The 27,530-nt window shown below is 40.2% G+C and overlaps 1 protein-coding gene across 2 annotated transcripts in view; it reads left to right on the forward strand.

Moving 5' to 3' along the window:
- BMPR1A (bone morphogenetic protein receptor type 1A) overlaps positions 1–27,530 on the forward strand; it is a 58,530-nt gene that overhangs the window by 7,638 nt on the left and 23,362 nt on the right. Inside the window, exons 2-3 of one of the 2 annotated variants that reach the window (XM_029932065.1) lie at positions 7,745–7,779; positions 20,057–20,275. In XM_029932065.1, the coding sequence (XP_029787925.1) occupies positions 20,209–20,275 (67 nt within the window). In that variant the 5' untranslated portion in view covers positions 7,745–7,779; positions 20,057–20,208. The remainder of the gene's footprint in view (positions 1–7,744; positions 7,780–20,056; positions 20,276–27,530) is intronic. The other variant, XM_029932066.1, reaches the window with a different exon arrangement.

The following is a 27,530-nucleotide window of genomic DNA, read 5'->3' on the forward strand; positions in this document are numbered from 1 at the left end:
CTTCCATTGCCCTTATCTCTGGGGCTGAAATCCTGCATTGCTGTCCTTTTTGGTAGCTCCTATACTTGGACATCCATGTGTGTTTTTGTCCTTTACTGAGAAGACAGTCGCCATCCAGGTGCTGCTCTCTTCTGTTAGCTCTGCCTAACTGGAAGCCACCTGTTCTCATTTTGAGCTCAGCCTTTCCTCTGGTTGCTGAGTTCCCTTTAAATGAACTGCATTTTATTTTGCGCCCACTTATGGGGGTCCTGGCTTCCCTAAGCACTCATTTAGTTCTGGCTGTAGGCATCTGTTCATTGCCAAAGCCCTCAGCCTGTGAAGGCAGAATTGTTTCTGTCCTGTTGACGGATAACAGGAGCCAACAAATTGCTAGTGATTTCTCAGCGCGCGGGGAGGAGTGCTCTGTGCTTCCAGGCACGGTGGCTGGGAGCTTCTTCAGCAGTGTAGCCAGATCTGTTAGATATAGCGGCTTTTTGAAACCCTGCATTTCAGAAAAGCAGTCATTTGCTCCAGGCTTGAAGAAAAGATGCCTTCTGCCCATACTGTTTGTTGGTATCTCCTTGGACACCACTGAAAATTTAGTCATATTCCTACCCTCTGCTGTAGAGAAATCCAGAACTCATCCTATAGACATTCTGTGGAACTTGCTCTCAGGCTCTTTGGGTATTAGCTGCCTCTTCCCTTTAAAGGGAAACAGTAAGTTTATTCTCATTGTCTTAAATTAAGACTGCCCTCTCATAACTAAGATACCATTTTTCTTTTTTTTTTTCTTCAATGTTTGTTTATTTTTGAGAAACAGACCACAGGCGGGGGAGGGGCAGAGAGAGAGAGGGAGACACAGAATCTGAAGCAGGCTCCAGACTCTAAGCTGTCAGCCCAGAGCCTGACAGGGGCTTAAACTCACAAACCATGAGATCAATCATGACCTTAGCTGAAGTCGGATGCTTAACCAACTGAGCCACCCAGGGGCCCCAAGATACCATGATTCTTAATTTAAGTTCGTGGATACACTCCTGGCCTGCTGATTTGGTCATTCTTCATTTTGGATACTTTTAGGTTTGGGCTGCTGTCTGTGTTATTGCAGCTATATACGATACTGTGGGGAGACATGCCACAAGATTTCCAACAGCATGTCTTCATATTCTGTAGTGACAGTAAATTCTTGTCCTTATCCTCCATCTGAAATACTTGCTTCCCGCTCTACCATCTTATATTTTCATCTGTTTGTGAGGTAGTTTCCAATCCAAGTATCTCAGAAATTCCAGTTTAACTCTGGAGCGCATCGGTTTCCTCCCTTTTCTCCCTTTCTTCCACCCCTTCTTCGGTCCCTCCCACGCACTCTTTGATTGTAAGGGACTAATAAGGAGTCTGATAAGCTCGTACTGTATAAGATCTTGAACAGTGTACACCAACGCCTGGGTTCCTCCTCACTGCCCTCCCACCCCACTGCCTTCTCCACCACCGTCCCCTCCAGCCCATTTCCAGCCTGCTGACCACCAGTTTATAGTCAGGTTATGGTGTATTTAGGTATTCCACTTCCTCTTGAGTTAATTCTGGTATTTAATACCTTTCTTTAAAAAAATCATACCATGCTTCATATTCAGGTTTATTCTTATAAAATTATGCATAATGAGAATACTTGTCTCATTAGTATGATTTTATTTATTTAAAAAATTTTTTTTAAATGATTATTTATTTTTGAGAGAAAGAGAGAGACAAAACAGAGCAGGAGAGGGTCAGAGAGAGGGGGACACACAGAATCCGAAGCCAACTCCAGGCTCTGAGTTGTCTGCACAGAGCCTAACTTGGGGCTTGAACTCCTGAACCGCAAGATCATGACCTGAGCCAAAGTCAGATGTTTACTTGACTTAAGTCACCCAGAGGCCCCGGGAATACGTGCCTCATAAAGTTAGTGAGAAGATTAAATGAAAATACATATAAAGTATGTAGGGGCGCCTGGGTGGCTCAGTCGGTAAGCATCCAGCTTCGGCTTAGGTCATGATCTCAACGGTTCGTGAGTTCGGGCCTCATGTCGGGCTCTATGCTGGCGGCTAGCTCAGAGCCTGGAGCCTGTTTCAGATTCTGTGTCTCCCTCTCTCTCTGACCCTCCCCTGATCACGCTGTCTCTCTCTGTCTCTCAAAAATAAATTTAAAAAAGTAATTTTAAAAAGTATGTAGAATATATTACATTTCTTATTTCGTAGTATAAGAAAAAATGTATGCTGGGGCACCTGGGTGGCTCATTCTGTTAAGTGTCCGACTCTTGATTTTGGCTCAGGTCGTGATCTCACAGTTTGTGGGATCGAGCCCTGCATGAACCCAGAGTATATTATGTGGTTTTTATAGTGGATTTAACTCCTCAGGTATGTTTTTCTTAAGAGATTAATATTTTTTATTCCTTCTGTGCATTTATTGAGCATTTATTGCTTTGTTTAGTTATGTGCCAGAAAATGGAGACTATAAAATGCTGCAAAATGAAGTCAAAAAATCACCTGACAAATAAGTCTCTTAATGGGAGGAATCAGGTCTCCTCCATTTACTGTTGCATAATCAGTGTAGAGCACACACCAAGGGATTGATAGTTTTTAAATGAATGCCAGCCCAGAGCTGTGAAGCAGCTACGGTAAATGTCCTTGGTGCACTGGAAATAGAGATGGGCCGCCTCACTCCGCCGGAGGAGTGAGGCTCAGGGATTAGCTGCCGGGATGACTCACAGATCAAGTCTTGAGGAACAAATTAGACTCAACCTGGTGAAGCAAGAGGCTGTGCAAAGGAAGGGAAGTCTGAAGGGAATGCGTATAGAGAGAGCTCCCATGATTTCAGTACAGTTAGAGCGTCGTAAGGGTATGGAGGAGGAGGATGTTAGAAAAGTTGGCAGAAGACAGATTATAACAGTTCTTCTGGTGTCTTGCTAATTCCACCCTATTAAATAATGAGAAAATTCATAGATTTTTAAGCAGAAAGCATGACGAGGTCATTTGGTTCTAGAAGTTAGCATTTTATTAAATGTGACCATTTACTAGGCTGTACAGAAAATTATAATACATTTCAAAATACAAATAGTTTTAAAACATTTCAAGTGACCATATCAACCATATTTTTTGCCAACAAATTCATGTAACTAAAAATGAATAACAAACCATATATACAAACCCATGTTTGGAAATTTTAAAACAGACTTCTATAAATCCCACAGCTCAAAAATAGCATGACAGTACAAATCAGAAAACATATAGAACTGAACAGTAAGGCAAACTGGATGTTAATACTTGTCTGACACATTGAAGCCTTAAATACTCAGAAAAATTAAAAATATTAATAAGCTAAGCATCTAACCTAAATGATGAAAAGAACAGCAGAATAAATTCAAGAGGAGTACACAGATGATGAAGATAAAAGCCAGCACTTGCTGTCTAGACCTTGCATTGTTCCATATGCTTTTCAGGAATTATTTCATTTAATCTTTATAACCTTGTGGGGTAAGTACAGGTATTATTCCCACTTTATACATGAGAAGACTGAGGCACAGATAGACGCTTATGCAAGCTTCTGTGTAATAAGTGATAGAACTGGGGTTTGAAATTATATTTTAAGATATATAGGAAAGGATTACAAAAGCCAAAAATTGGTTCTTGAGAAGCCTGATAAAATAAATCATTTGGATGGGGAAGAAAAACCCAGAAAGCACAAATAGTATTGGTATTAGTATATAAAGGGGGACACATGACTTCAAATATGGAAGAGATTTTTTTAAAAATAAGAGAGTACCTTGAATAACTTAATGCCAATAAATTTTATAATTTAAATAAAATGACAGTTTCTTTCTAAAACCTTATAGGGGTGCCTGGGTGGCTTAGTTGGTTAAGTATGTGGTTTGCTCAGGTCATGATTTCATGATTCATGAGATCGAGCCCCACATCACGCTCTGTGCTGCTTGGGATTCTCTCTCTCCCTCTCTCCGTCCCTCCCCTGCTCTCTCTCTCTCTCTCAAAATAAACGTTAAAAGAAAAAAGTAACTTAATAGGGGCACCTGAGTAGCTCAGTCAGTTAAGCTTCCAACTCTTGATTTCAGCTCAGGTTGTGATCTCAAGATTCATGGGACCAAGCCCCATGTTGGGCTTTGCACTGGTGGCACAGGGCCTGCTTGGGATTCTCTCTCTCCCTCTCTCTGCCTCCTCCAGCTCCCATTCGTGCTCGTTCTCTGTCTCTCTCCCTCTCCCCCTCTCCCCCTCTCCCCCTCTCCCCCTCTCCCTCTCTCTCTCTCTCTCTCACTCACTCTCTCAAAGTAAATAAACTTAAAAAAATAAAAAAAGATCTTAAGTAATCTCCACACCCAATGTGGGGCTCAAACTCAACCGCAAAATCAGAAGAGTCACATTCTCTACCATCTGAGCCAGCCAGGCACCTATTGGCCCAGGTGATTTTATCTTATATTTGTTTGTTTGTTTATGTGTTTATTTATTAATTTATTAATTTTGAGAGAGAGAGGGGGCAAGTGAGCAGAAGAGGGCCGGAGAGAGGGAGAGCAAGGATCCCAAGCAGGCTCCACACTGTCTGCACAGAACCCAATGTGGGGCACGAACCCATGACATGACCTGAGCTGAAATCAAGAGTTGGGAGTCTTAAAACTGACAGAGCCACCCAGGCACCACATTGGCCCAGATGATTTTAAAACTGAGTTCTATCAAACTATTCTAGTGGTAAATATATTCAAATTTATACGTATTGTTCCAGAGAACAGCAAAATACAGAAAGTTCCTCAACTTATTCTGTGTGGCTAGTATAACTTTTATACTAAAACCAGACTTGGATAATATGATACACCAGTTTTACTTATGAATATAGATGTAAAACTTAACAAAACTTTAGCAAAACAAATCCAAGAGTATATTTAAACATAATCATATCTACAATACTGCAGGACAATTCTGATAGTGCCTACTCAAAGTCAGTGTCAGACTCTACAGGTAGAAGGGCACAGTCCCCAATAAGACTGCCTGGGTGGCTCATTTGGTGAAGCGTCCAACTTGGCTCAGGTTGTGATCTCATGGTTCGTGAGTTGGAGCTCTGCGTCAGGCTCTGTGCTAACAGCTAAGAGCCTGGATCCTGTTTCAGATTCTGTGTCTCCTTCTCTCTCTGCCCCTCCCAGACTCATGCTCTCTCTCTCTTTCAAAAATAAATAAACATTAAAAAAAAAAAAAAAAGACTGCCCTCTCTTGAGATGCCAGTAGAAGTTTGGGCTTCTCACTAACTGCCTGCAAATCCAGGAGGATTCCATGATACCCCTCAGACTTTATTTGGTGCTTCACTAAAATATCTCACAGGATTCAAGAAAATGGTACATGTAAAAATGATCATTTTATTATAAAGAATACAAATTGGGATCAGCCAAATGAAGAGACACATAGAATGAGGCCTGTGAGAATTCCAAATGTGAGGCCTCCTCTGCCCCTGGAATCAGGGAATGTCATCTTCCTGGCACATTGATGTGTTTACCAACCAAGAAACTTAGCTATGGTGTACAGTGTTTTTATTGGTGTTTCATTGTATAGGCATGATTGAATAATTGGCCACATGATTGAACTCAATCTTCAGCCCTATCCCCTCCCAAGAGGTGGGGCTGATTCAGTGCCCAAATCCTCTGTAATCATATGGCTGGTCTTTTTGGTGACCAACCCCCATCCTGAGTCATAAACTCAGGCATGATCTGTGAGGCTCATGTATAACAAAGACACTCTTGTTACCCAGGAAATTACAAGGATTTACTTTAGAGGTTCCCTTCTAGAACCAGGGATGAAGACCAGAGAATTTAATATTCAGTAATGACAAAATTGAATTTATCCCAGGAATCCAAGGATAGCGTGATAATTATTGCTGCATAACAATTTATCCCAAAACTTAAGGACCTGAAACAACAAAAAATTAAAGGAATTTAAAAGCAGTGTACTGGGTGGTTTGGGCTCAGAGCATCTCAAGAGGTTGTAGTTAGGATGTCAGCAGGGGCTGCATTCATCTGAAAGCTCTACTGGAGGAGGCTCTACTGGAGGAGGCTCCACTTCCAAGATGGCGCACCCTTATAGCTATTGGCAGGAGGCCTCTCCTTCTTCATCCTGGAGTGAATGACCCAAGAAAGAGCGAGGAGAGCGCTGCGCTGGGTTGCCTTTTAAGACCTACTGTCAACACAGACTTTGTCACTTGCACTTTCACTTTCAACTGTTTGTTAGAAGGGAGTTACTGAGCCTAGCACACACTGAAAGTCATTAGGTTCCACCTCTTGAAAAAAGGAATATGAAAGAATTTGTGGACATCTTTAAAAACCAGTGCAGATTATTTACTCTTTAAGAAAGTTCTTAATATAGATTGTTACTAATTAATTTATCCATTAACACATGGAAGGAGGAAAACACTGTGATCATATCAATAGATGGAGAAAAAACACAATAAAAATTGGACCCATTTATGAAGAAAACTCTTAGCAAGCTAAGAATAGAAGGGAACTTTAATGTGATAAAGAGCATCAGTAAATTTATAATTAACATAGAAAAAATTGATAGCCATGATATTGAGGCTTTCTGTATATAATATGCCTTTCCATGTGTTAATGTTTATTCTGTGTCCTTTATGACTATTTAAAAATTGTCCTTCTATCAGTGTTTCGTATTTGGAAGTGCAAAGTTGTACAGTTCCAGGGAAGTTACCAGAATATTTACCAAGACTGCCATTGGACCCAGGATCCTACTTCTGGGATTCTGCCTTACAGATTTATTTGCTCAAACAGCAACAACAGAAGCAGCTATTCAAGTGCTTTGCTTATTATGCTTATGCTTATTGTAAGCATTGCTTATACCAGGACATGGAAACAACTTACAATGTCCTTCAGCAAGAGAATGGATCAATACAGTTGTAAGGTATTCATAGAATGGAACACTCTATACAACGACAGTGAATGAAAAATTCAAAAATATTGTGCAAATCACTCACGATGTTGAGTGAAAAATAAGCAAATATAAAAATATACATATAGAATGATACAGTTTTTGTACTGCTGTAGAAGATTGAAAAATAGACAAAGCGATGCTGTATATTGTTTGGGATATGTATTACATACGGCAAAAGCCTGTGGAGGGACAGGTGTTAAATACCGCATTCAGAATAATGGTTACCTCAGAGGGAGGGGTTAGAATTCATGGTTTTGCCCTGCTTTACTTAGCACCTAGGTAATCTTTTTTTATTTTAAAGCGGTGGTGGTAAATCCACTTTATTTTATTTTAATTCCAGTATAGTCAACATACAGTGTTATATGAGTTCAAGTACATACAATAACATCTAGGTAATTCTTAGGTGAAATCTTTAAAGTACTGTTGAATGAGCGCAGTTAGTTCATAGACTCACAGAATTGGGATATGGAAGACTTCATGGCATTATTTTACAGGTAAGGAAACTAAGGCAGAGAGAGGGACGTGAATTGGACAGGATCAGCTAGGAATCTTAAAGCAGAATTTGACCTAACTCAGAGGTCCCTTGACCCAAAGACAGTGCTTACCTACAGTCCTTTCTTTAAAATAAAAATATAAGTTGATAGTGTTTAAACTATGTTATCTCAGCTGAAAGATACTAAAAGGACAAAACAAGGAAGTCCATCCCATACCACAGGACTTCAGCAAGGTAGTCTGATGCATGTTTTAACCTGAAGCAATGTTCCAATACAGAGTAATGAAAATAAACCTAGATGTTTCATCCACAGGGGGAAGAGCTTCCTGGATTTCCAGGTGCTTCAAGGTAATAAACTAGGATTTATAGTCTCAAAGGTGTTCTTTCTTAGACCCACTGGTTCTAATAAGCCAGGTTTCGTTTTCCGTAGTGTGTGGTTTAATACAGGGAAGAATTACTAATGATCTGATTGTAACACCCTCTGGTCTTATTCAGGGCCTTTGGTGACTTGCAATTTACATATAAAAATTACCTTTGAACCTTTACTTGTGTCCGCTTACTGAAGTATTGCAGTTGAGCTTAGATAGTTTGCAGTTCTCTTTGTCAGACTACATTGTAGGAAAAAAAGGGCTGTATTTTCTTTTTCTCGTTATTATTTCCACAATTCTTTAACTTGACTGTGTGGTATTGTCAGAAGTATAATCCAAGCCATTGTTTGCCTTAAGCAATATTTTAGATCCTGAGAAGTTATGTTTACTTATACAAGACTTTCTTAAGACCTTTTAATTTATATCTCAGACATGAGTATATGCAGTGAAAACAGTGGAAAATTTTCCTCACGGGATCTTGACACAAGTCAGGGCTCAAAGTGAACAGAAGGAAGTGGTATGGTTTTTGTATCATTTCAGTTGTGTTGAGATAAGGAAATGGAATAGTTTACTCACAGTACAGCCCTTTTGGGAAGGTCTCATTTGTATATAAAAGTAAAAGAAATTGGCATAATGTTTTAATTCTTTCTGCTATATTTGAGTCATTCCCTCCACAAATACTTAGTACCAGCTGTGTGCCAGACACTCTTCTTGGTGCTGGAAATACAGAGTGAATAAAGAGACTAACACCCTTCCCTTATGGGGCATACATTCTGGAGCAGGTAGCAAGGAGGAAACCGGATAATTCGTAAAATGTATATCAAATCACAGGGTGACCAGTGTTGAAGAGAAAAAAAAAACAGATACAAATCAGGGAAGGAGGATATGACTGCCAGGGGTGAACACCAACAGGTGAGGTAGCAAGACAGACGGATTTCTGGGGGAGGGGTGCTCCAGGCGGAGGGACCCATGAACGTAAAGGTGTCCCGCAGCAGGGCCAGACCCGGCATATCCGGGATGGGGTCAGTGCAGTTGGAGTGGAGGAGCTGAGGTCCTGTGGGCCACTGTAGACTTCAGCCCTTACGGGGCGTGAACAGGGGAGTGATGTGACCTAACACGCTTCCTGTCACCACTCTGCTGTGGTGGACAAGGGGGACAGAAGCAGCGAGACCAGTTAGGAGGCTGTTTCAATAATCTAGGCAGACAGTGTTGGTGGCTTGGACCAGAGAGAGAAGTAGTGAGAAGCACATAAGTTCCGGGTGTATTTTGAAGGCAGAACAAGCAGCATTTGCTGACAGAGAGGATGTGGAATATGAGAAGGAAGGAAGGAGTGGTTAAGAGTAAGTCCCAAGATTTTAGGCCTGGGAAACTTGAAAAGTAGTGAGGCTGTTAGCCGAGGTGGGAGACTGAGGGACTAGCAGATCTGGGGGGTAAGAGTTCCTCTTTATGGAGCTGCTGGTCACATTTTTAAGTACGTCTGTATATGCTTGAGCTGTCTTGAAAGGAACTCTTTCTCACACCAGGCAATGTTGTTGTTTCGTTTATTCAGAATTACTGATTTTATGCTAACCCAGAATATTCAAGTGTGCTTTTCCCTTAAACCTTCCTATCAACTAGAATGTCTTTGATTGTAACGGAAAAACTGACTCTGTCTGACCTAAAAAAATAAAGGGAATTTATTGACCGTAAACTGACAAATGCCTAAGTAATTCAGGCTTCAGGCAAGGTTGCTGCTCACTGACAGCTCTAACGACCTGGCTTTTTTTAGTGTCCTGGCTCTGCCTTCTGGTTCCCCTCCAGTGCCAGCATTGCTGCCAGAAGCGGCTTAGGTTGCCGGTTTCGTAAGCTTGTTCAGTGTGAAAGAGTGACTGTCCCTGCAGGCCCCGCCACAGTCCTGAGTCCCGGTGTTGGACTAGCTCGCCTTCTGGCGTGGAGGATGCACTGTGCCGAGGGGCTGAGCCCGGGACGTCTCTACTCCTGAGCTTCAGGGAATGTGCTCTGAATCTTTTTTTCAAAAGTTGTCAATAGAGAAAAAGGTAGAGAGAAATTTTTCAGTTGTTTTTACATTGTGGAAGCACTGTGGTTAATACAGCAAGACTGTGATTTTTTCTTTTAATGATCAAGTGAGAAGAAAAAACAGTACAGTAAAAGTAAAATTGCATTCACAAGTTAGTTTGAGCAAGATACTTTTTCTTCTTTGAGGTCTAGATCTATTGCTTCTTTAACATCCAGAACCTCAGAGGAGCCTTCAGATAATGATGAAAAATAATAGTCAGGTCATGGCGTCAAGAATGCGTATTTCTCAACAAGGAGAGGACTACTGACATTGGGTTGAGACCATTCTTTAAGGGATCGTCCCTGCACATTGAATTGCCTTTTCTATTTTGGTTCCTTGTCACCAACTGAACAGTCACTCCCATATTTCCAGATCTTCTTAGGGAGGGACACATTTGCAGATCGTGACTGAATTTGAAAGGATGTTGTTTCACACTGAGGGCATGAAAACAGATATATTTTGATTTGGCTTCCTGAGTAAAATACAGATGGGGGTTTTGGTGGTTATTTCTGAAGTTCTGCTTTGATTTTTTATTTTTCTTGTTCTGGAGGTTGAATATATTCCACTTAAAAATTGATTTAGGGGCACCTGGGTAGTCAGTCGGTTAAGTATCTGGCTCTTGATTTCAGCTTAGGTCAAGAACTCATGGTTTGTGGGTTTGAGCCCCACAGTGTGCTCTGCACTGAGCATGGAGTCTGCTGGAGATTCTCTCTCTGCCACTCCACCCGCTTTTGTGCTCCTTCTCTCTGTCTTTCTCTCTTTCTCTCTGAAAATAAATATTTTTTAAAAAATTGATTTAGCATTTGAATTAATATTTTGGCCAGAGGGATTTATTGAGTTAACTCAGGAAAGTCTTTGATTACATGTAGTGTTGCTTAAGGAAAAGAAAAATCTGTTTTGATACCCAAATTTTGGTATTCTTTCAAGCATTTTGATTTAGGGTCACATTGGTTAGAATAAAAAGCTCAGCCAGTCATGAACAAATTTCTAACTTTGATGGGTTATAAATATTTGTGGAAGAAAAATGGAAATGTACTGAGTCTGGAAGAATTAATTCCTAATCAAAAGGTCTTAGATCTCTTTGAACATATATTAAAACATACTTTATAAGCACTTAGGAAATATTATCTATACTGTTGGTTCCTCTTTGGTAAAGTGAATATATATAGAATATGTGTGTAGTGTGTGTGTATAGTCACTTACTCTCTGAAATCTGTGTTCTGGAAGTATTTGTATTGATCAGAGCCCAGTCAGGAGCCCTGAAACCATGCCGGCTGTTTTTACAGGAAGAATTTGGTATAGGAAATTGACTATCCAGGTATTAGAGAATTGGAAAAGCTAAAGGAACACTGGAATTAAGCAGAAATGGTCGTTGTGGGAAGCAGATACCACCCTGAGGAGACGGAGGTTTCAGAACATAGGGGCTCAGAGAAAGTGTGTCACCGTGGAGGCAGCTCAGAGCCTGGCTGCTGCTGGCACCTCAGGAGCTCCAGCCTTGGAGCGCAGGCACCAAGGGTCTGAATGGGGGCCTTGAGGCTGGTTCTGGGAGTGGGAAGGAAGCTGAAACCTGGAACCTACCTGTGCCACCCGTGTGGAGGGTGTGAATCAGGTAGATGGTAGGAACAGTAAAGCTGGGAAGAAGGAAGTCCCTTCTCCCTCCTCCAGCCTTCTCTGTCAGCCGAGCCTTTCAGGGAGCAGCTGGAGAAAGGCGCAGTAGGAGTACCCCAGCTCAGTATCACAAAGCTGAGTACTGAGATTTTTTTTTTCCCCTTTCTGAAAAGCAGTGGTGTGTAATAAGGGGCTTACTGATTTCTCTTTTTTTTCACTACCTACCAGCTCCCAACTTTGCAGTAATGAGTGGAATTTGGGCTTTGTCAGCAGCAGACCTGCCTCTTACTGCTTATGTGCACTTTGGCAAGTTTCTTAACTTTGCTGAGCTTCACCTTTTCCTTGCAGAGTTGTGGAGATGAAATAAAATCTCACGGGGCTCAATAAAAAATAACTTCCTGTTTGTACTTACTCATGTACTAACTGGATAAAACACTGCCCTTGGGGTTCAAAGACCTAGGTTTTAGTTGTTCCTTTAAGTCGCTAACTGAAATTCAGCAAGTGGCTTTAGCTCTCTGAGCCTGTCTTTTCTCTGTCAATGTAGGAATAATTTTACTTACTGTAAGGGTCATACAGATGGTATATAATGCATGTAAAATGAATTTGCCAATTTTAAAGATGATAACATGCTAACATAAAGTTACCACTAAATAATATTTTGAGTTTCTCTCATTTAATCTGCACAGAAGACCCAGATCTCTCACTGCCACATTATTACTGACTTTATCTGTGTATAAATACTGTGTAGAAAACGCAGATGGTATTGTTCCCCGTTACCCCCAATACACCTATGGGGTAACCACTTGCTGTCCCTCCCGGGCATCTCTGTAACCACTGATTCACTTCACTTGTTTTTTTGGTCATTTGTGTTTATTCCAGAGGAGAGACAGAACAACACCCAGACCCTTTCAATTAACAGCTGGCAGTAAGAATCTCTTCTGAGCATGGATGTGCCAGAGATCAGTGTATAGCATAATCTTGTTCTAATTATTTGTAAAAAGTAAACATTTAATAAAATTAAACAGAAAAACTAGAGTCGTTAGGTTAGGGGATTTGTAGTACAAAGTTGAATGGTTGAAAACCATATCTCCTGTTTTGAAAAATACTTCATAAACCAAGAAGCACTTATGCATCTAATATTGAGGCCCCTGGTGAGGGATGTAAGACGTCTAAATGCATCTACTACTTTGAATTGCCTTTATGATCCTAGAAGAATTCATACTTACTTGTGTTGTTGGGGAGAACAGTCTCTTGGCAGGGAAGGAAACTGGAAGGTTTTGAATGAAGAGGGAATGATTAAGTAGGAATACAAAGGTTAAAATGTGTTAAATTTGCTTTGAATAAATAATTGAGCGTTAGGAAAAAGTTAAGTCTAGTTAGGAAGTAATTTCAGTGGTGATGCTGAAATTAGTGACCTCAAGGTGTTGGAAGACATGGCAGTTAGAAATGTCTCTGTAAAGCGTAACTTCTCTATCCCATCTGTAGCTTGGAATTTAGTGAGATGGCTGGTTCTCTTTGCTCCTTTTTCAGACTTTCCAAAGGACCTCATTATGAATGTCTCACTCATCACAAATTCTCACAGCATAGCCTCCAGGGCAGGCTTTTTGGTGAGATTCCTGTGTATCACCACAGATACACTTACATAACTATTTATTTAAGCATGTTATTTTCTTAAGGGTTTATGTTTAGATTTGGGTGAGATTGTTTTTTACACTGATATAAAAATAACCGTGAATGGTGGTCGTGCAGTTGCATGTGTATATGTTAGCTTGGGGATTGATGGCGGTGGAGGTTAGAAATGGGGAAGGAATGGATGGGTTGCTCGTTAAGAGAAAAGACAATATTCTTATGCTAATCCAAGCTCTGGATAAGGAGCACAGCAGCCCTGCAAACAATGGCTGTGGAGCCAGAAAGTCTGCAGTGAGTCTAGTCCTTCTCAGAAAGCTTGTCAGACCAGGCGCCTGGAGCTGCCTAGGGGGAGGGACCCCTAGAAGGGGGGGGATTTCTCCTCACTGCTGTACCGAATTGGCAGCTGGCCAGCTTGTTGAAAATTCCCAAACCTCACTACTAGAAAGTAAAAATTAAGGGTGGGGGGCTTAACGGGAAGAGGAAAGAATGACTTTAGTCTGTTTTTTCAGCTGACTTCAGCCTTTTCCTGTTTTTTTTTTTTTTTTATTCAGACTGAACTGTTGGTTCTTTCTGTTTGCAGAGCTTTATAATTTTTTATTTAAAAAGAAATTATTTACATGTTATTGAGTAACTTGCTTTGGTGTTATTTTCCTGTAGAAGAAACGGCACCAATCTGTGTATATAGCAAAGAAGAGTAAATGTATCTAGATGCCTTTTTGGACTAAGTATTTAAAAATAACCTCTAAATACCAGCATCATTTAAAAATTATGATCATGTCACATTTCAAATATCTGCATTTCCTTATATCTTTAGCTTGGCAAGATTAGATATTTTAAATTTTAATATAAAAATTCCAATGACTTGTTCTAGGAATTTAAAAAGTATATTATTTTCAGATGTTCAAATTATAAAATACCCTGTTTCAAGAATCCTTGCAAACTGTGGTTACTGCTTTTGTTATATCATGGTTACAGGAAGAGTTAATATTGTAATGCCCAAGATTTCAATATCACCCCAAAACCAGAAACCGCCAGGGAGACCAAGGCACGCATGCGAAAGCAAAGGGCTTTATTAGGGGTTTAGGCTCGCCCGGGGCCTACACTCGGGCTCACAGACCTTACCAGCGCGGTGGATACATGCTGAGAGGCCCGAACAAAGGCAGGGTAGGGCTTTTATGAGTTTGGGAAGGGGGAGTTACAGGAAATTGTGACATAGGTACAGTGATCCAATTATTATTACACAATATTATTGACAGCAGGTTTATCCAATTACAACATTTAGAGTGTTAACCAATCACAGAGTAGACCCAGGACCCTCAGTAGGGTATAACTAGCCTTAGGCCTGCCCTTAGGAATGTTAAGGGTATTACAAGGGTGGTCTCTCTTGCCTCGGGCAATGTGTAACCGCCTAATAGTTCTGGAGAGACTGACCTTTAGACCTAGTTTAGAGGGGAAACTTAAAGCCTGTCATGGGGTCTGCTAGGTTCAGACTCGTGTTCTTACAATATGATGGGACAAATAAAGGGAAGGCCATTAGTATTTATATTATTAATAACAGTAATCACAACAACAACAGACATTTGTTATCAAATGGTTAATGCTGAGATGCACGTTGCTAATTCATTTGGGTTAGTAACATCAGTCCCATTTTGTGGCTGAGACAAAGAGCACATGTTTAACGGTATAGAGAGTAGAACTAGGGACTGTTCTCTCCCCACAAAAATGAACCTTATTGTTGAGATGATTTTAAAATAAAGAGCATGCTTTTGATTACTCCTTTGAAAGAAAGATGGATGTTACTTATATTAACCAGTTAGTTCTCTGGGCACTATGACTATCTTAGACTTTTATTGTTAGGCTCTGATTTTTGTTTGGCTCTGCAATAACTTACAGTGATTAGGCTTTTTATTATTGCAGCAAATTTCTCATAATGACTGTCTCATATAGCAATGGATGTTTTCTGTTGCTGCTCAACAAGTTATGCCATAACCTAGCAGCTTCAATCAACCATTTATCATCTCCTACATTTTCTGAGGGTCTGGAATCCACCAGGGGCTTAGCCAGCCGGGTCTAGTTTAGGGTCTCATGAATTGTGCCTGTGAAACTGCCAGGTCCATGTGCAAGGTAGCTCCCTCACATGCTGTTGACAGGAGGCCTTGGCTCCTTGCCATGTGGGCCTCTCTGTAAGGCTGCTTGAGTGTCCTTCTGACATGGCAGCTAGCATCCCTCCAAGAGGGTGTTTCAAGAAACAGCAAGGAGGAATCTGAAATGCCTTTTATGGTCCAGCCTCGGAAGCCATACCCTGTTGTTTCCATCTCATTTTATTTGTTAACAGTGCCTCATTAAGAGCAGTGGGAATTCTAGGCAGGGAATTAGACTCCACCTATTGAAGTACTGTCAGAGCATTTATGGACATATTTTAGATCCCCACAGTGGTTTCTGGTAGATTTCTTTTTAACCTGTGAAAAAAATACCACTTGTGTGGGGGCACCTGGGTGGCACAGTCGGTTGTGTCCAACTTCAGCTCAGGTCATGATCTCACAGTTTGTGAATTTAAGCTCTGCATCGGGCTCTGTGCTGACAGCTCAGAGCCTGGAGCCTGCTTCAGATTCTGTGTGTCCCTCTCTCTCTGCCCCTCCCCGCCCCTGCTTGTGCGCGCGCTCTCTCTCTCTCTCTCTCTCTCTCTCTCTCTCAAAAATAAACAAACATTAAAAAGAAATATATCACTTGTGAATAGTAGTTTATATTCCAGCTGTGCTAATATACACAATGTTAATATCGAACAGGATAGATCTTGGACCATGAACTTGTTTTACCACTGAATGCCGAATAGATGTGCATGGTTTTACTGCCTTTTTTTTTTAATTTTTAATGTTTATTTTTGAGACAGAGGCAGCATGAGTGGGGGAGAGGCAGAGAAAGAGAAGGAGACACAGAATCTTTAGCAGGCCCTAGGCTCTGAACTGTCAGTACAGAGCCCGACATAGGCTTTAAACCCATGAACCATGAGATCATGACCAGAGCCAAAGTCGGACACTGAACCGACTGAGCCACCCAGGCGCCCCTGTGTTAATGCTTTTATTAATCCAGTTTTTAAATGAATGTTGGTGTTCTGGGGCCCTCTTCTCTTTTCATTCTTAGAAGGCCATCTCAGAGCCATAGCTTCAAATATCTCTGTCCTGTTGACATGATAGATTTATATCTTCAGTATCAGGTGCCCATTAGACACTTCCCTTTGGGTAATCTCCAGTGTCTAAAACTGAACCCTTGAACTCTTCCCTTTGTTCCTTTCAAAATCCACCTATCCTCATTTCAGTAATTGCTCATGCCAGAGAGGTAGAGATCTTCTTTGACCCCTCACTCTCTCTTACCCCCACCCACATCTAATCCATTAGTAAGCCCTGCCGAGTCTCTTGATGAAGTATACATTGACTCATCCACTGTACCCCCCCCCCCCCATCTTAACCACCATTGTCCCTTTCCTAACACTACACTGTCCTCACTGGTCTGTTTGCTTCTGCTTTTGTCCCCTCCAGTCCATTACATAGAAACCAGGTGATTGCCTTCCCAGTCCACTTCAGTTTAAAGCCCAAATCCTTCATATGCCCTTGCCTGATCTGGTCCTTGTCTCCCTTGTTTCTTCAGACTCCCCTCCTGCCAGCAACCCCTTATCTTCACCATATCAGAAACATCGTTCTTTCATTGCTCCTTTCTGCCTCAAGATCTTTGCACAGGCTGTTCCTTATGGCTAGAAATGACCCCCATTTCTTTATGTGGCTAACTCTTTTATTCTTCAGATCTCACCTGGAATGTCACTTTTGAACATGGCTTCTCTTAGTCTCTCAAGATGAGAATAAGTCCCTACCCCATGCCCCTCTAGGACCTGGCACTTTTCTGTCCTCACATTTACTGCAAGTAAGATTACATATGATTTGTACTGTCTTGCTCAGTGCCTGAGTATCTTAATTGTCTTGTTTAATGACTGTGAACTCCATGAAGGCTGGGTCTAGCCCTCTTCTGTGTATTCTCATTGTCTAATGCAGAATCATGTATGTAATAGGTACTTAATAAATATTTAGGAAATAATAGTCCGTGGCAAGAACACTGCTCCCACAGGACTTCAGAGTTAGAAGGAATCCGATGAATCACTTACTTGGTCTAGTCTCCTTTCCATCATGTCTGTCATGTCCTTGACAGAGGTGCATTCACACCTTTGTTCCTTTGATATTCTGTGAGCAAAGACCTCTGTTCTTTGAGTTGAATCTCAAGTGTATTTATTTCCCTATCCTTGACATTCCTGTCATTCTTCTCTAAAGTGTTTAACGGGCCTGATCAGGTTGAATAAAGTAAGGTGGTGACCCTCTTTGATTACAGCAGTGTGCTTCTAGCCTGCTTGATAAGATTGCCTTCATGTCTTAGCAGTTGTCCTAAGTGCTGATGCATAGTGAGCTGGTAGTTTGCTCAAACCCATTATTTTACTTTAAGATTAAAAACCCATTGTTGGATTACAAATGAGGTGATTGAAGCCATTGTACCTTTAGCCTTGCCTTGGCTGTTGGCTGTTCTCCATACAAGTTATTGCAGAGTTTTAGGCTATCAGAATTTCTTGAAGATGAAATTGTCATAGATCACACCTATTACTTTCTGTGCCATGTATAAACACGAATGAGAGGAGGAAACTTTTATTGAGCACTTATTCTGTACCAGGCTCTCCTTCATAATGTATAATTTACATTATATAATGCACATAAAATGTCCAGCAGGGCAGTCTAGGGTAACAGGTAACAAACACATGGACTCTGGACTCAGATCTCCTTGCCTAGAACTGGAGCCCTGCCACTTACCAGCTGTGTGATCTTTGATAAATCTCTTGAACTCTGCTTGCCTCAGTTTCCTCATCTGTGAAAGTAGTTGCGATGATTTGATAATATTAATATTTTCAAAGCATTTATAAGGGTACTGGTACATAATTAGAGGTGATTGTGTGTTAGCTATTACCTCATTTAGTTCTTAAAATAATTATGAGTTAATAATGTAATTTTAGTTTTACAGATGAAGAAACTCATCCAGAGAGGTTAGGTTACTTATTTTAGGCAGATCAGGATTCGAACTTATGCCCAGGATAGCAGTCACAGATGTTTAATGTGGAAGAAATCACACATAATCCCCTGCCTATGAAAGGGACTGTGAGAGTGGCAGGTGCTTAGAGCCTCACCAGCTGCTCCGCAGGCTGCCTTGGCTGTCCCTCTAAGGAAGCTAGACCGCATACCAGCTTTAAATAAATTGATGAGGAAAAACAGTGGCACTGAAAGATGGAACCAGTCATAGCAGTCAGTGCCCTGCCCAAGACTGAGCTCCCTGAAGCAGAGATTGTCATACTCGTATTAGTATTCTAGCACCTTTGCACTGTGTCGTGTGCACTCAGAAAATGCTGTGAGTGAGTGAATAAATGAGTGAAAATACCGAGGCGGGAGTGCTAGTGCCAAGGCAGAAGTGATGTCAGGGCTTTGGACCTGGGGGACTGAAGAGATGGCACCACCCGCCTTTGTGATTAGCAAACGGAGGAGGAGGCAGGCCTATTTAGGGTTGGGAAGCAAAGTTAGTGCATTTGATTTGGGCCGGCCATGTGTAATCCTAGTAGAGACGCTTAATGGACGAATGGAAGTGTGGAGAGAAATCAGGATTGGAGTTACACTGCACACTTCTTTTGACTCTGAAACCTGAAACAAGCATCTCTAGAATCACAGTTGTGTAATTTCAAGAAGGGAGTTTTCCCAAGAAATGCTATTAAGTCACAGTGTAGATGTCATTCTGAAATTATTTTATACTTCACATCGTACACTCTCAGCACTTCTCTAGATGGGAGGCAGTTCAACTTCCTAGTAGAGAAGTGAGAAATTGGCAGAGATTTTCGTAGTACGCCATATATAAAATACACAATATAAATGACACTCTATAAACCTTATTTCCTCAATCCTGTCAATAGTTCCTTTGGAGCACTGATTAAAGTGAATTAATCTTTGGTTGATAAAATAGAAAGTTCAGATTATTTATGGTAGAAATCACGTCAGGAGTAATTGTTTCATAAATAAAATATTTTTCATTCAGGAACAGTTTAGGCTGTAACCAATAAAGTCAAATTGCCGGAACCAATAGGATGGGAGGAAAAACAGAATTCTTTTCATTTATATACAAACAAGTGTGGCTTTTTTTGTTACTATTTAACTACTTTATAATAACCAGCCCTTAACTGTGGAGGTTATGTTTCACATCATCCCTCTTAAAACCTCAGTTTTATACTAGTGAAGTCGGATTTGCAATATTTGAGGAAGATAATTGTAAGATCTATTTCTGTTCTCATGATGGCACACACTGCATGTTTAAATATGTGTGATTATCTAGGTGGGCTTTTCTTCTATAGGATAAATTATTATAAAGATTCAAGGTGTTTTATCCCATCTCCTAGGATTTGGAAGATTATTGATGAATAGCTTTGTATTTTAAAGGTTTTTTTTTTTATTTTTGAGAGAGAGAACATGCACACAAGCACGCACAAGTAGGGGAGGGCAGACGGAGGGGAGGGTGGACAGAGGATCTGTCCCAATAGCTTTGTATTTTAAATCAGTGTTTCCTGCTTTAGTCTTAGTATATTTAGAAATGTTCTTGTTAGTAGTAAAACAATTACTTTAGAGCAGCCAGAAAAGACCATTGGGATTATTTAGTGTATTTATTTTACCTGTGGTTAATCTAAGATCAGGAATGATGGCAACCTATTACTGAATTATTTAAGCTTCTGAATTACAGTACCTTTTTGCTGCTGTTGTTGTAAAGAAAGATAGCTTTAATCTTTAAAAATGTATTTCGTTCTTTAAAGGTATGTTTGAGCATTTGTTTTTCTCTTAGTTTTGAAACTTTCCAGAATTCAGTTATATTCATTACCTCTTTTAACGTTTTTATCTTTCAGGAGTCAAGAGAAAGCAGTGAAAGTTGGAGTCATTGTCAAGTGATTGAGACCTTTTACAAGAAAATCTCTTTGAATAAGAGTCATTAAAATCAGTGACATAGCAAGACCAGTTATTAGAGGTGACAGTATACAAGAAGCATTAAAACTGAACAATGACTCAGCTGTATATTTACATCAGATTATTGGGAGCCTATCTGTTCATCATTTCTTATGTTCAAGGTAAATCAGTGTTCATTTAAGTAATCTTATCATTTTTAGTAATTTATTTCTATATTTAAAACAGTCCTTCTTTGTCCCTTTTTGAACAGTTAGGCTCACTATGCCAGCATAGCTTTTTTTTTTTCTTTTTTTTTTCTTTTTTCTTTTTTTCTTTTTTTTTTGAGAGACAGAGAGAGACACAGCATGAGCAGGGGAGGGTCAGAGAGAGAGGGAGACACAGAATCTGAAGCAGGCTCCAGGCTGTGAGCTGTCAGCACAGAGCCTGAGGCGGGGCCCGCACCCACGAACCGTGAGATCATGACCTGAGCCAAAGCCAGATGCTTAACCGACTGAGCCACCCAGGTGCCCCCAGCATAGCTTTTATTTATTTATTTATTTATTCATTTGTTTATTTATTTATTATTTTTTTAATATATTTTTTAATGTTTTATTTATTTTTAATACAGAGAGAGACAGAGCATGAGAGGGGGAGGGGCAGAGAGAGAAGGAGACACAGAACTGGAAGCAGGCTCCAGGCTCTGAGCTAGCTGTTAGCACAGAGCCTGACGCGGGGCTTGAACCCACGAACGTGAGATCTGACCTGAGCCGAAGCCGGAGGCTTAACTGACGGAGCCACCCAGGTGCCCCCCCAGCATAGCTTTTAAATAAAGAGGCAAAGGATGAGGCACAGAACAAATATGAATTTTTTAATCTGACTTTTGAATTTTGAATTTGACTGTGATAGAAACATTTTCAAGTATTTGTAAAATCTTAGCTTCTCTGAACCTATTCTCTTATCCGTAACATAGGTATTGTGATGTGCAACATTAAGTCTGGTGATGATTAAATGAGAGAAAGTATAAAATAAAGTATCTGATCTAGTAAGACAAAGACACAGAGTAGGAAGTACTGGAAGACTTAGGTTTAAAAGTCCTATCTCCCTTAAAATACAATAAGGAATAAATGTAAATAATTTTTTAAAATCCTTTTGTCATCATTAAAAATCTTCAGAATGGTAGGTGGTACTTGTGTGTGCTATATACTAAAATTTCTTCATAGAATACTCAAAGTTTTATTTATGAACACCATTGTAATTTTGTGTTCAGTGCTTAGAGCTCAAACGGGAAATGACCGTGATGATCGGAGGATCTGTAGTGAGTGAGAGGCTGTAGTGAGTGGCACAGGGCCTTCTGTGTGGTGTGATTAGGACATTAGTCCAGACTGAAGAGATAGTGCGAGTAAAGTTATTGGGCATCTTCAGTCCAAGTTTATGTCTTCACAGCTTGTTCTTTCATAATGCTTCTTCATTCACAGTGATAAAGGTTAATACCTACCAGCAAGAGATACTATTAATAGCATAATTTTTTAACATTTTTGTTTTAAAGAGTGAACATAAAAATAAAATCTATAGCTTCTTCATATTTTGTCATAGGTGTAATTAATATCTTTATTTTCTTGCTCAGAACGCAGAGGGCCCTCTTCCAGAAGCACCTTTTTTTGGTGAAATACCAAATTATTTGATAAAATGCTTTTATTTTTAACAGCTCTTATTCTAGGTCTTGTTGATCAGCATTAGCCAAAGTTGTCATAGTTTTGAAGATGAGTTAAATTAATAATGATGTATCTCCTACCTTACTCCCAGGTAGTCAGTAGTTGATGTTAAATTTTCTAGAACTCTATATGGCTCACACAAGGCAATATAATACAAAATTCTTTCCCTACCTTGATTCAAGTTACCCTACAATAAACTTTTATTAGATGAAAGAAATTGGTACTTAGTTATCAGGCATAAGGAAAAAAATCTCAGTAAGAATTATATTTCTGTGATGAAGAGCAAAATTTTTTATATTTTCTTTCAAAAAGATTAGTTTCATAGTTGCTTCAAATGATAAGATAAAGGGATGCCTGGGTGGAACTCTTGATTTCGGCTCAGGTCTTGATCTTACAAACTGTATCGGGCTCTGCGCTGCCAGTACAGAGCCTGCTTAGGATTCTCTGTCTCCCTCTTGCTCTGCTGCTTTCTCTCTCTCAAAATGAATAGGTAAACATTTAAACAAATTGTTCAGTAAATTTCAGTATTAAAAAAGGAGATAAAAATATTTAGTCTTAGGGCGCCTGTCTAGTGCAGTTGATTAAGAGTCAGATTTCAGCTCAGATAGTGATCTTATGGTTCATAAGTTTGAGCCCTGCTTTGGGCTCGCTGCTGTCAGTGCAAAGCCCGTGTTGGATCCTCTGTCTCCTTCTGCATCCTTTTCTGTCAAAATGAATAAATAAACATTAAAAAATTATTCAGTAGGGGCACCTGGGTGGCTCAGTCAGTTAAGTGTCCAGCTTCGGCTTAGGTAATGATCTCATGGTCCGTGAGTTAGAGACCTGCATTGGGCTCTGTGCTGACAGCTCAGAGCCTGGATCCTGCTTCAGAGTCTAAGTCTCCCTTTCTCTCTGCCCCTCCTCTGCTCATGCTCTGTCTCTCTCTCTTTCTCTCTCTAAGATAAATAAAGATTGAAAAAAAATTTTTTAATTGTTCAATAAATTTCAGTACTAAAAAATGATAAGATAAAAATATTTAGTCTTGGGTGCCTCAGTGGTACAGTTGGTTAAGAGTCAGACTTTGGCTCAGGTAGTGATCTCATGGTTCATAATAAGTTCAAGCACCACATCAGGCTCTCTGCTGTCAGTGCAGAGCCCACTTTGGATCCTCTGTCCCCTCTCTCTTTGCCCATTCCCCACTCATGTGTTTTTCTCTTTCTCTCTCTCAAAAATAAACATTAAAAAAATCCTAAAGAAAAGAACTAAACCAATATAGAAGAAATGTTATTTCTTAGAGATTACTAAGAAGGATTGCAGGGTGGTTTTAGTGGAGGTAACTTTTGACTTTAGCATCAGTTATGTTTTGGAAAAGTAAATTTCTCCATATGTTGTTTTTCTTGTTATAAAATAGAACCAATAACATGTATTCTAGATGTAAACAGGGATTTTTTTGAACATTAAATGTTATGATAAAGATTAAAGTGCTTTACGTTGAGATAAAATTATTCAAATCGGAACAGAAAAATGAGTCACTTGATAGTAACATCTTGTTTTTGGCTTGGTCACATGTTTTAGAAATGGATTTTAGCTTGAAGTAACTGATTACCCAGCAAACAGTGACTTAAACAAATATTTTTTGATGTAGATAGTAGATATTTTCTGGTGTTCATTCAGTAGTTGGTGTCAAGTTTGACATCTGTAATTTTCTTGGCTTTTTCCTAATGGTTACAAAATGGCTCCTGTTACCTGCATTGGAGGAAAGTAAAATGGGGAAAGGATCTGCGCTGACCTCAACTGGACATCACTTTAGGAAAACAAAATGTCCCCAGAAACTAACTTCTGCTGGCAGATTTTATCTTGTTTTGTTGGATAAGCTGAGACAGTTGCTTAGGCTGCTAGAAAACTGAGAGACAGGACTGTCGCCGTCAGCTGAGATTCATCTCAATCCATTGCCTCCCCTGACAAGAGTTTGGTCAGCTGAGAAGACAGGGAAAGTAGATATCCTTTGAACACCTGAAAGAGTCTGGGACAGATTTTATCTCTTCTATCAATTAAGATGTTTTCAGCCATAAGTAACAAACAGACAAACAATTCAAAAGAGCTTAAACTATAAGGAAAATGTCGTGTCACAAAAATGAGAAGTCTGAAGGTAGGGCGACTTCAGTAAGTTAATTCTGTGGCTTATCAAATTCTTTCTCTATTTCAACTGTGTTGTCCTCCACCCATTAATTTAGTCATAGGTTACCTTACTTCATGGCTACAAAGGTGGCTGCTGTGGAGCCAGATACACATTCAGATGTGGCAAATTCAGGTTGACGACATTAAGTAGTGGAATGGATGTCTCTCGTGGCTTTTATTTATTTTGAGAGAGAGCAAGTGAGCATGAGTGGGGGAAGAGCAGAAAGGAAGGAAGAGAGAATCCTAAGCAGGCTCCATACTGTCAGCGCAGTCTGATGCAGAGCTTGATCTCATGAACCATAAGATCATGACCTGAACCGAAATCAAGAGTTGGACACTTAACCAACTGAGCCACCCAGGCACCCTTCTTGTGGCTCTTTTTAATTGGTAAAGAAATCTTTCCTCAGGCACCTCTCTCCTTCTCCTTCCTTCCCCTCCCCAGCAGATTTCCTTCTAACCTTTTTGGCCAGAATTAATTTATGCTTTTGTATAAACAGTGGCAAGGGGAATGGAACTAAATTTGTTGGATTGGACAAAACAGTTATCTCTACTCAGGGTAGGTCTGTGCTTCCCTGAATCACAGGAGGAGGAGCTAATACTTAAAAAGGGTGTGTGTGTGTGTGTGTGTGTGGTAAAGGGGAGAAGAACAACTAATGGCATCTGTTGCAGGGTACCACATCTGTCTACCTAACATATATACCCTTCTCACATGTGTATACTAAAAGTGCTGGTGTTGGTAGAAATATTCAATTCCTCTTCAAAGGAATATATATAACCCAGAGGTTTATCCATGTGATGCACTCAGCCACTCATCCGGGACTCCTGGACAGTATGTAGCTTTGTCCATCAGGTGCACATGTGCCTCTTCATGGTCCAGCAGTGTGTGGCTAAGGGAGAAATTGTTGGTGCCCAACACACCCAGTATTTAGCAGTGAGGAAGAAATGGGATGAATGCTATATAATCTCCCAGTCAGAAGAAGCAGTACTCACTGCTCCGAGCACATAGATTAAGGAGAACTGTTATTGATCACTTTGTATGTGCAATGCATTTATGTCCATTGGTCTCTCCAGCTCTCCTAACCTTGTGCTTTCTGATTCCTGTTCTGGTATTATGTCTTAAGGAAAGGGGAGGAGTTTCTTTGCTTTGTATGAAAGAAGTGCATAGATTGCTGGGAAAGTGAGAAAAATTATTTAGCCAGGAATGAAAGTGTAGTAAAATCAGGGCTGCCTGGGTGGCTCAGTTGGTTAAGTGTCCAACTTCGGCTCAGGTCATGATCTCACCTTTTTGGGTTCAAACTTTGTATCAGGCTCTGTGCTAACTGCTCAGAGCCTGAAGCCTGCTTCAGATTCTGTCTCTCCCTCTCTCTGCCCCTCCCCCACCCATGCTCGTGCTCTCTCAAAAAATGAATAAACATTTAAAAAAATGTAGTAAAATCGCTGATGCCAGAAATTACTATTAATGACAATGGAACATGCCTGTATATAGTCCCTTGTATCTTTTAGCCATTTGTCTCCATATTCATATATTTTTGGGGTTTTTTTGAGCTTTTTCACTTGAGCATGCAAACTTTAAATATTTTTTTGCATGTGTTTGTTTTGAAATACATCCTAGAGCTTCAGCCCAGCCCCCATAATTTTATGCCATTGTAAATGCAGGACTTGAAAGAGATTGGCAAATTCTAGGAGTTGACAGAAGACCTGCGGGCCTGAGCACGGTGGAGAGTAGGTGGCGTGAGTTGATGTTGGAGAGGTACAAAGGGCTCACATCCTGCTGGCGGTAGGCATGGTGAAGTGAAGGTGTTCCGAGTGCACACGGAGCCATTAATTGGTTTTAAGCAGGGGAGTGACAGGATCAGATTTATGTTTATAACTCTGGCGGCTGTATGGCAAATAGCTTGGAGGGGCCAAGAACAGACGTAGGGAGGTCAGTATGGCATGGCGTGGAGGGGCCAGGTAATAGCAGTGGAGCTGGAGAAAAATGGAAAAACTTGAGATCTATTTGGAGGTTGAGCCAGAAGACTTGGGGAGACAGGCTTGAGGAGAAGAGTCAACAGTTCCATATTAGACAAGCTAATTTTGAGATTACTGAAGCAACTCAAGGCTGGAGGGGTAAATCTAGGAACCATAAATGGAGCTTTGCTTGAACTGTGGGACTGGGAGTGGTCACCTACGGAGATTGTGCAGAGAGGTTGTTACTACCTGTTTTTCTTTGCATTTAGGCCTCTGTTTGGGGAAATCTTGTAACTTTAAGATACAGCTTAGTTTTTATTGCTTTTGACAGCCAGGCTGAGTTTGTGTTACAGGCTCCTTCCTTTGTTTACCTGCGTATTGCATCCCTGTTCCCACTGTGTTTATTTATGTGCTTATTGCCCCTCCCCCTCGATGCCCTCCACGTTTCCCAAGGACTGGATCAGTTTCCAGCATTCAGTCACTTAGCCTGCACGCAGCTGGCCTCTAATTAGTGTTTTGTTAAATAAATATTTGAGGTAATACTAATTCCAGATGCAAATTATTATAATTAGAATTTTTTTATTTCCTAAATTCAGGTAGTATTTTGGGAAATGATGTATATTAACCATCGTAGAACTTTGCAGATACTAGGTTATCAGTGATCTTTAAGTACAGTATGATCTTTATAATTGAATAATATCTTCATTTGTGCCTTATTTTATATTTAATTAAGCCCTTTATTATATATTCATTTCCTCTATATATAATCTCTTGAGTTGAATTGAGAAGGATTTATTATTACTGTTTTTTAGAGATAGAGAATGAGGTTCAGAGAGTACCATCTGTGGACATACTTGGGAGGTGAACCCTTAACTTCTCATTGTTATTTCAGTGTCATTTTGAAAGCTGGTTGAGAGATTTCAGGTGTCCTCTGGTCCTGGAGTCTTGTTCACTAAATGAAGCTTGGAGAAGTGATGGTTTGTCCATATTATCCAGTGAACTAAACTGTGGTACGACTATAGTAGGAGAATAGTAGACCACGGTCCAAGAGTCCTTGATTTTAGCCGAGTAGGTTTTTTCTTTTCTTGGCCACTACCCTCCCCTTTTTTATTTTTGCAATTGACATTGCTAACATAAATGAGGTCTTTAAGTTTTCTTATCAGTTTCAAGGATTAAATGAACGTTATTAAAATTGAAAGCATGGAGAGGTGCCTTGGTGGCTCAGTCAGTAAATGTCCGTTTCTTGATTTTTGTCTCAGGTCATAATCTCAGAGTTTGTGAGATTGAACCCCGTGATTCTGTTTGAGGTTCTCTCTCTCCCTCTGTCTACCCCTCTCCCTGCTCATGCTATCGCTCGCTCTCAAGATAAATAAAGATAAAATGTTTAAATAAACATTAAAAAAAAAAAAGTCCAAGGCATGGAATCACTAAAACTTAATTAGCAGCACATTCTTTTCCTGTTATCAGTGTGTGTATGTGTGTTACATTTTCTCTTTTCAGTAGTTCATCTAACCAGTATGGCTAAATTTAAAGTCAAGTCCACATTATGCTTGAAACACTTATTTAACGTTATAATGAGATGTTGTTTATACACAGTTCTCTTAATATTTTATACCTG

The sequence above is a fragment of the Suricata suricatta genome, chromosome 2, assembly GCF_006229205.1.
Source record: "Suricata suricatta isolate VVHF042 chromosome 2, meerkat_22Aug2017_6uvM2_HiC, whole genome shotgun sequence".
Lineage (NCBI taxonomy): Eukaryota > Metazoa > Chordata > Mammalia > Carnivora > Herpestidae > Suricata > Suricata suricatta.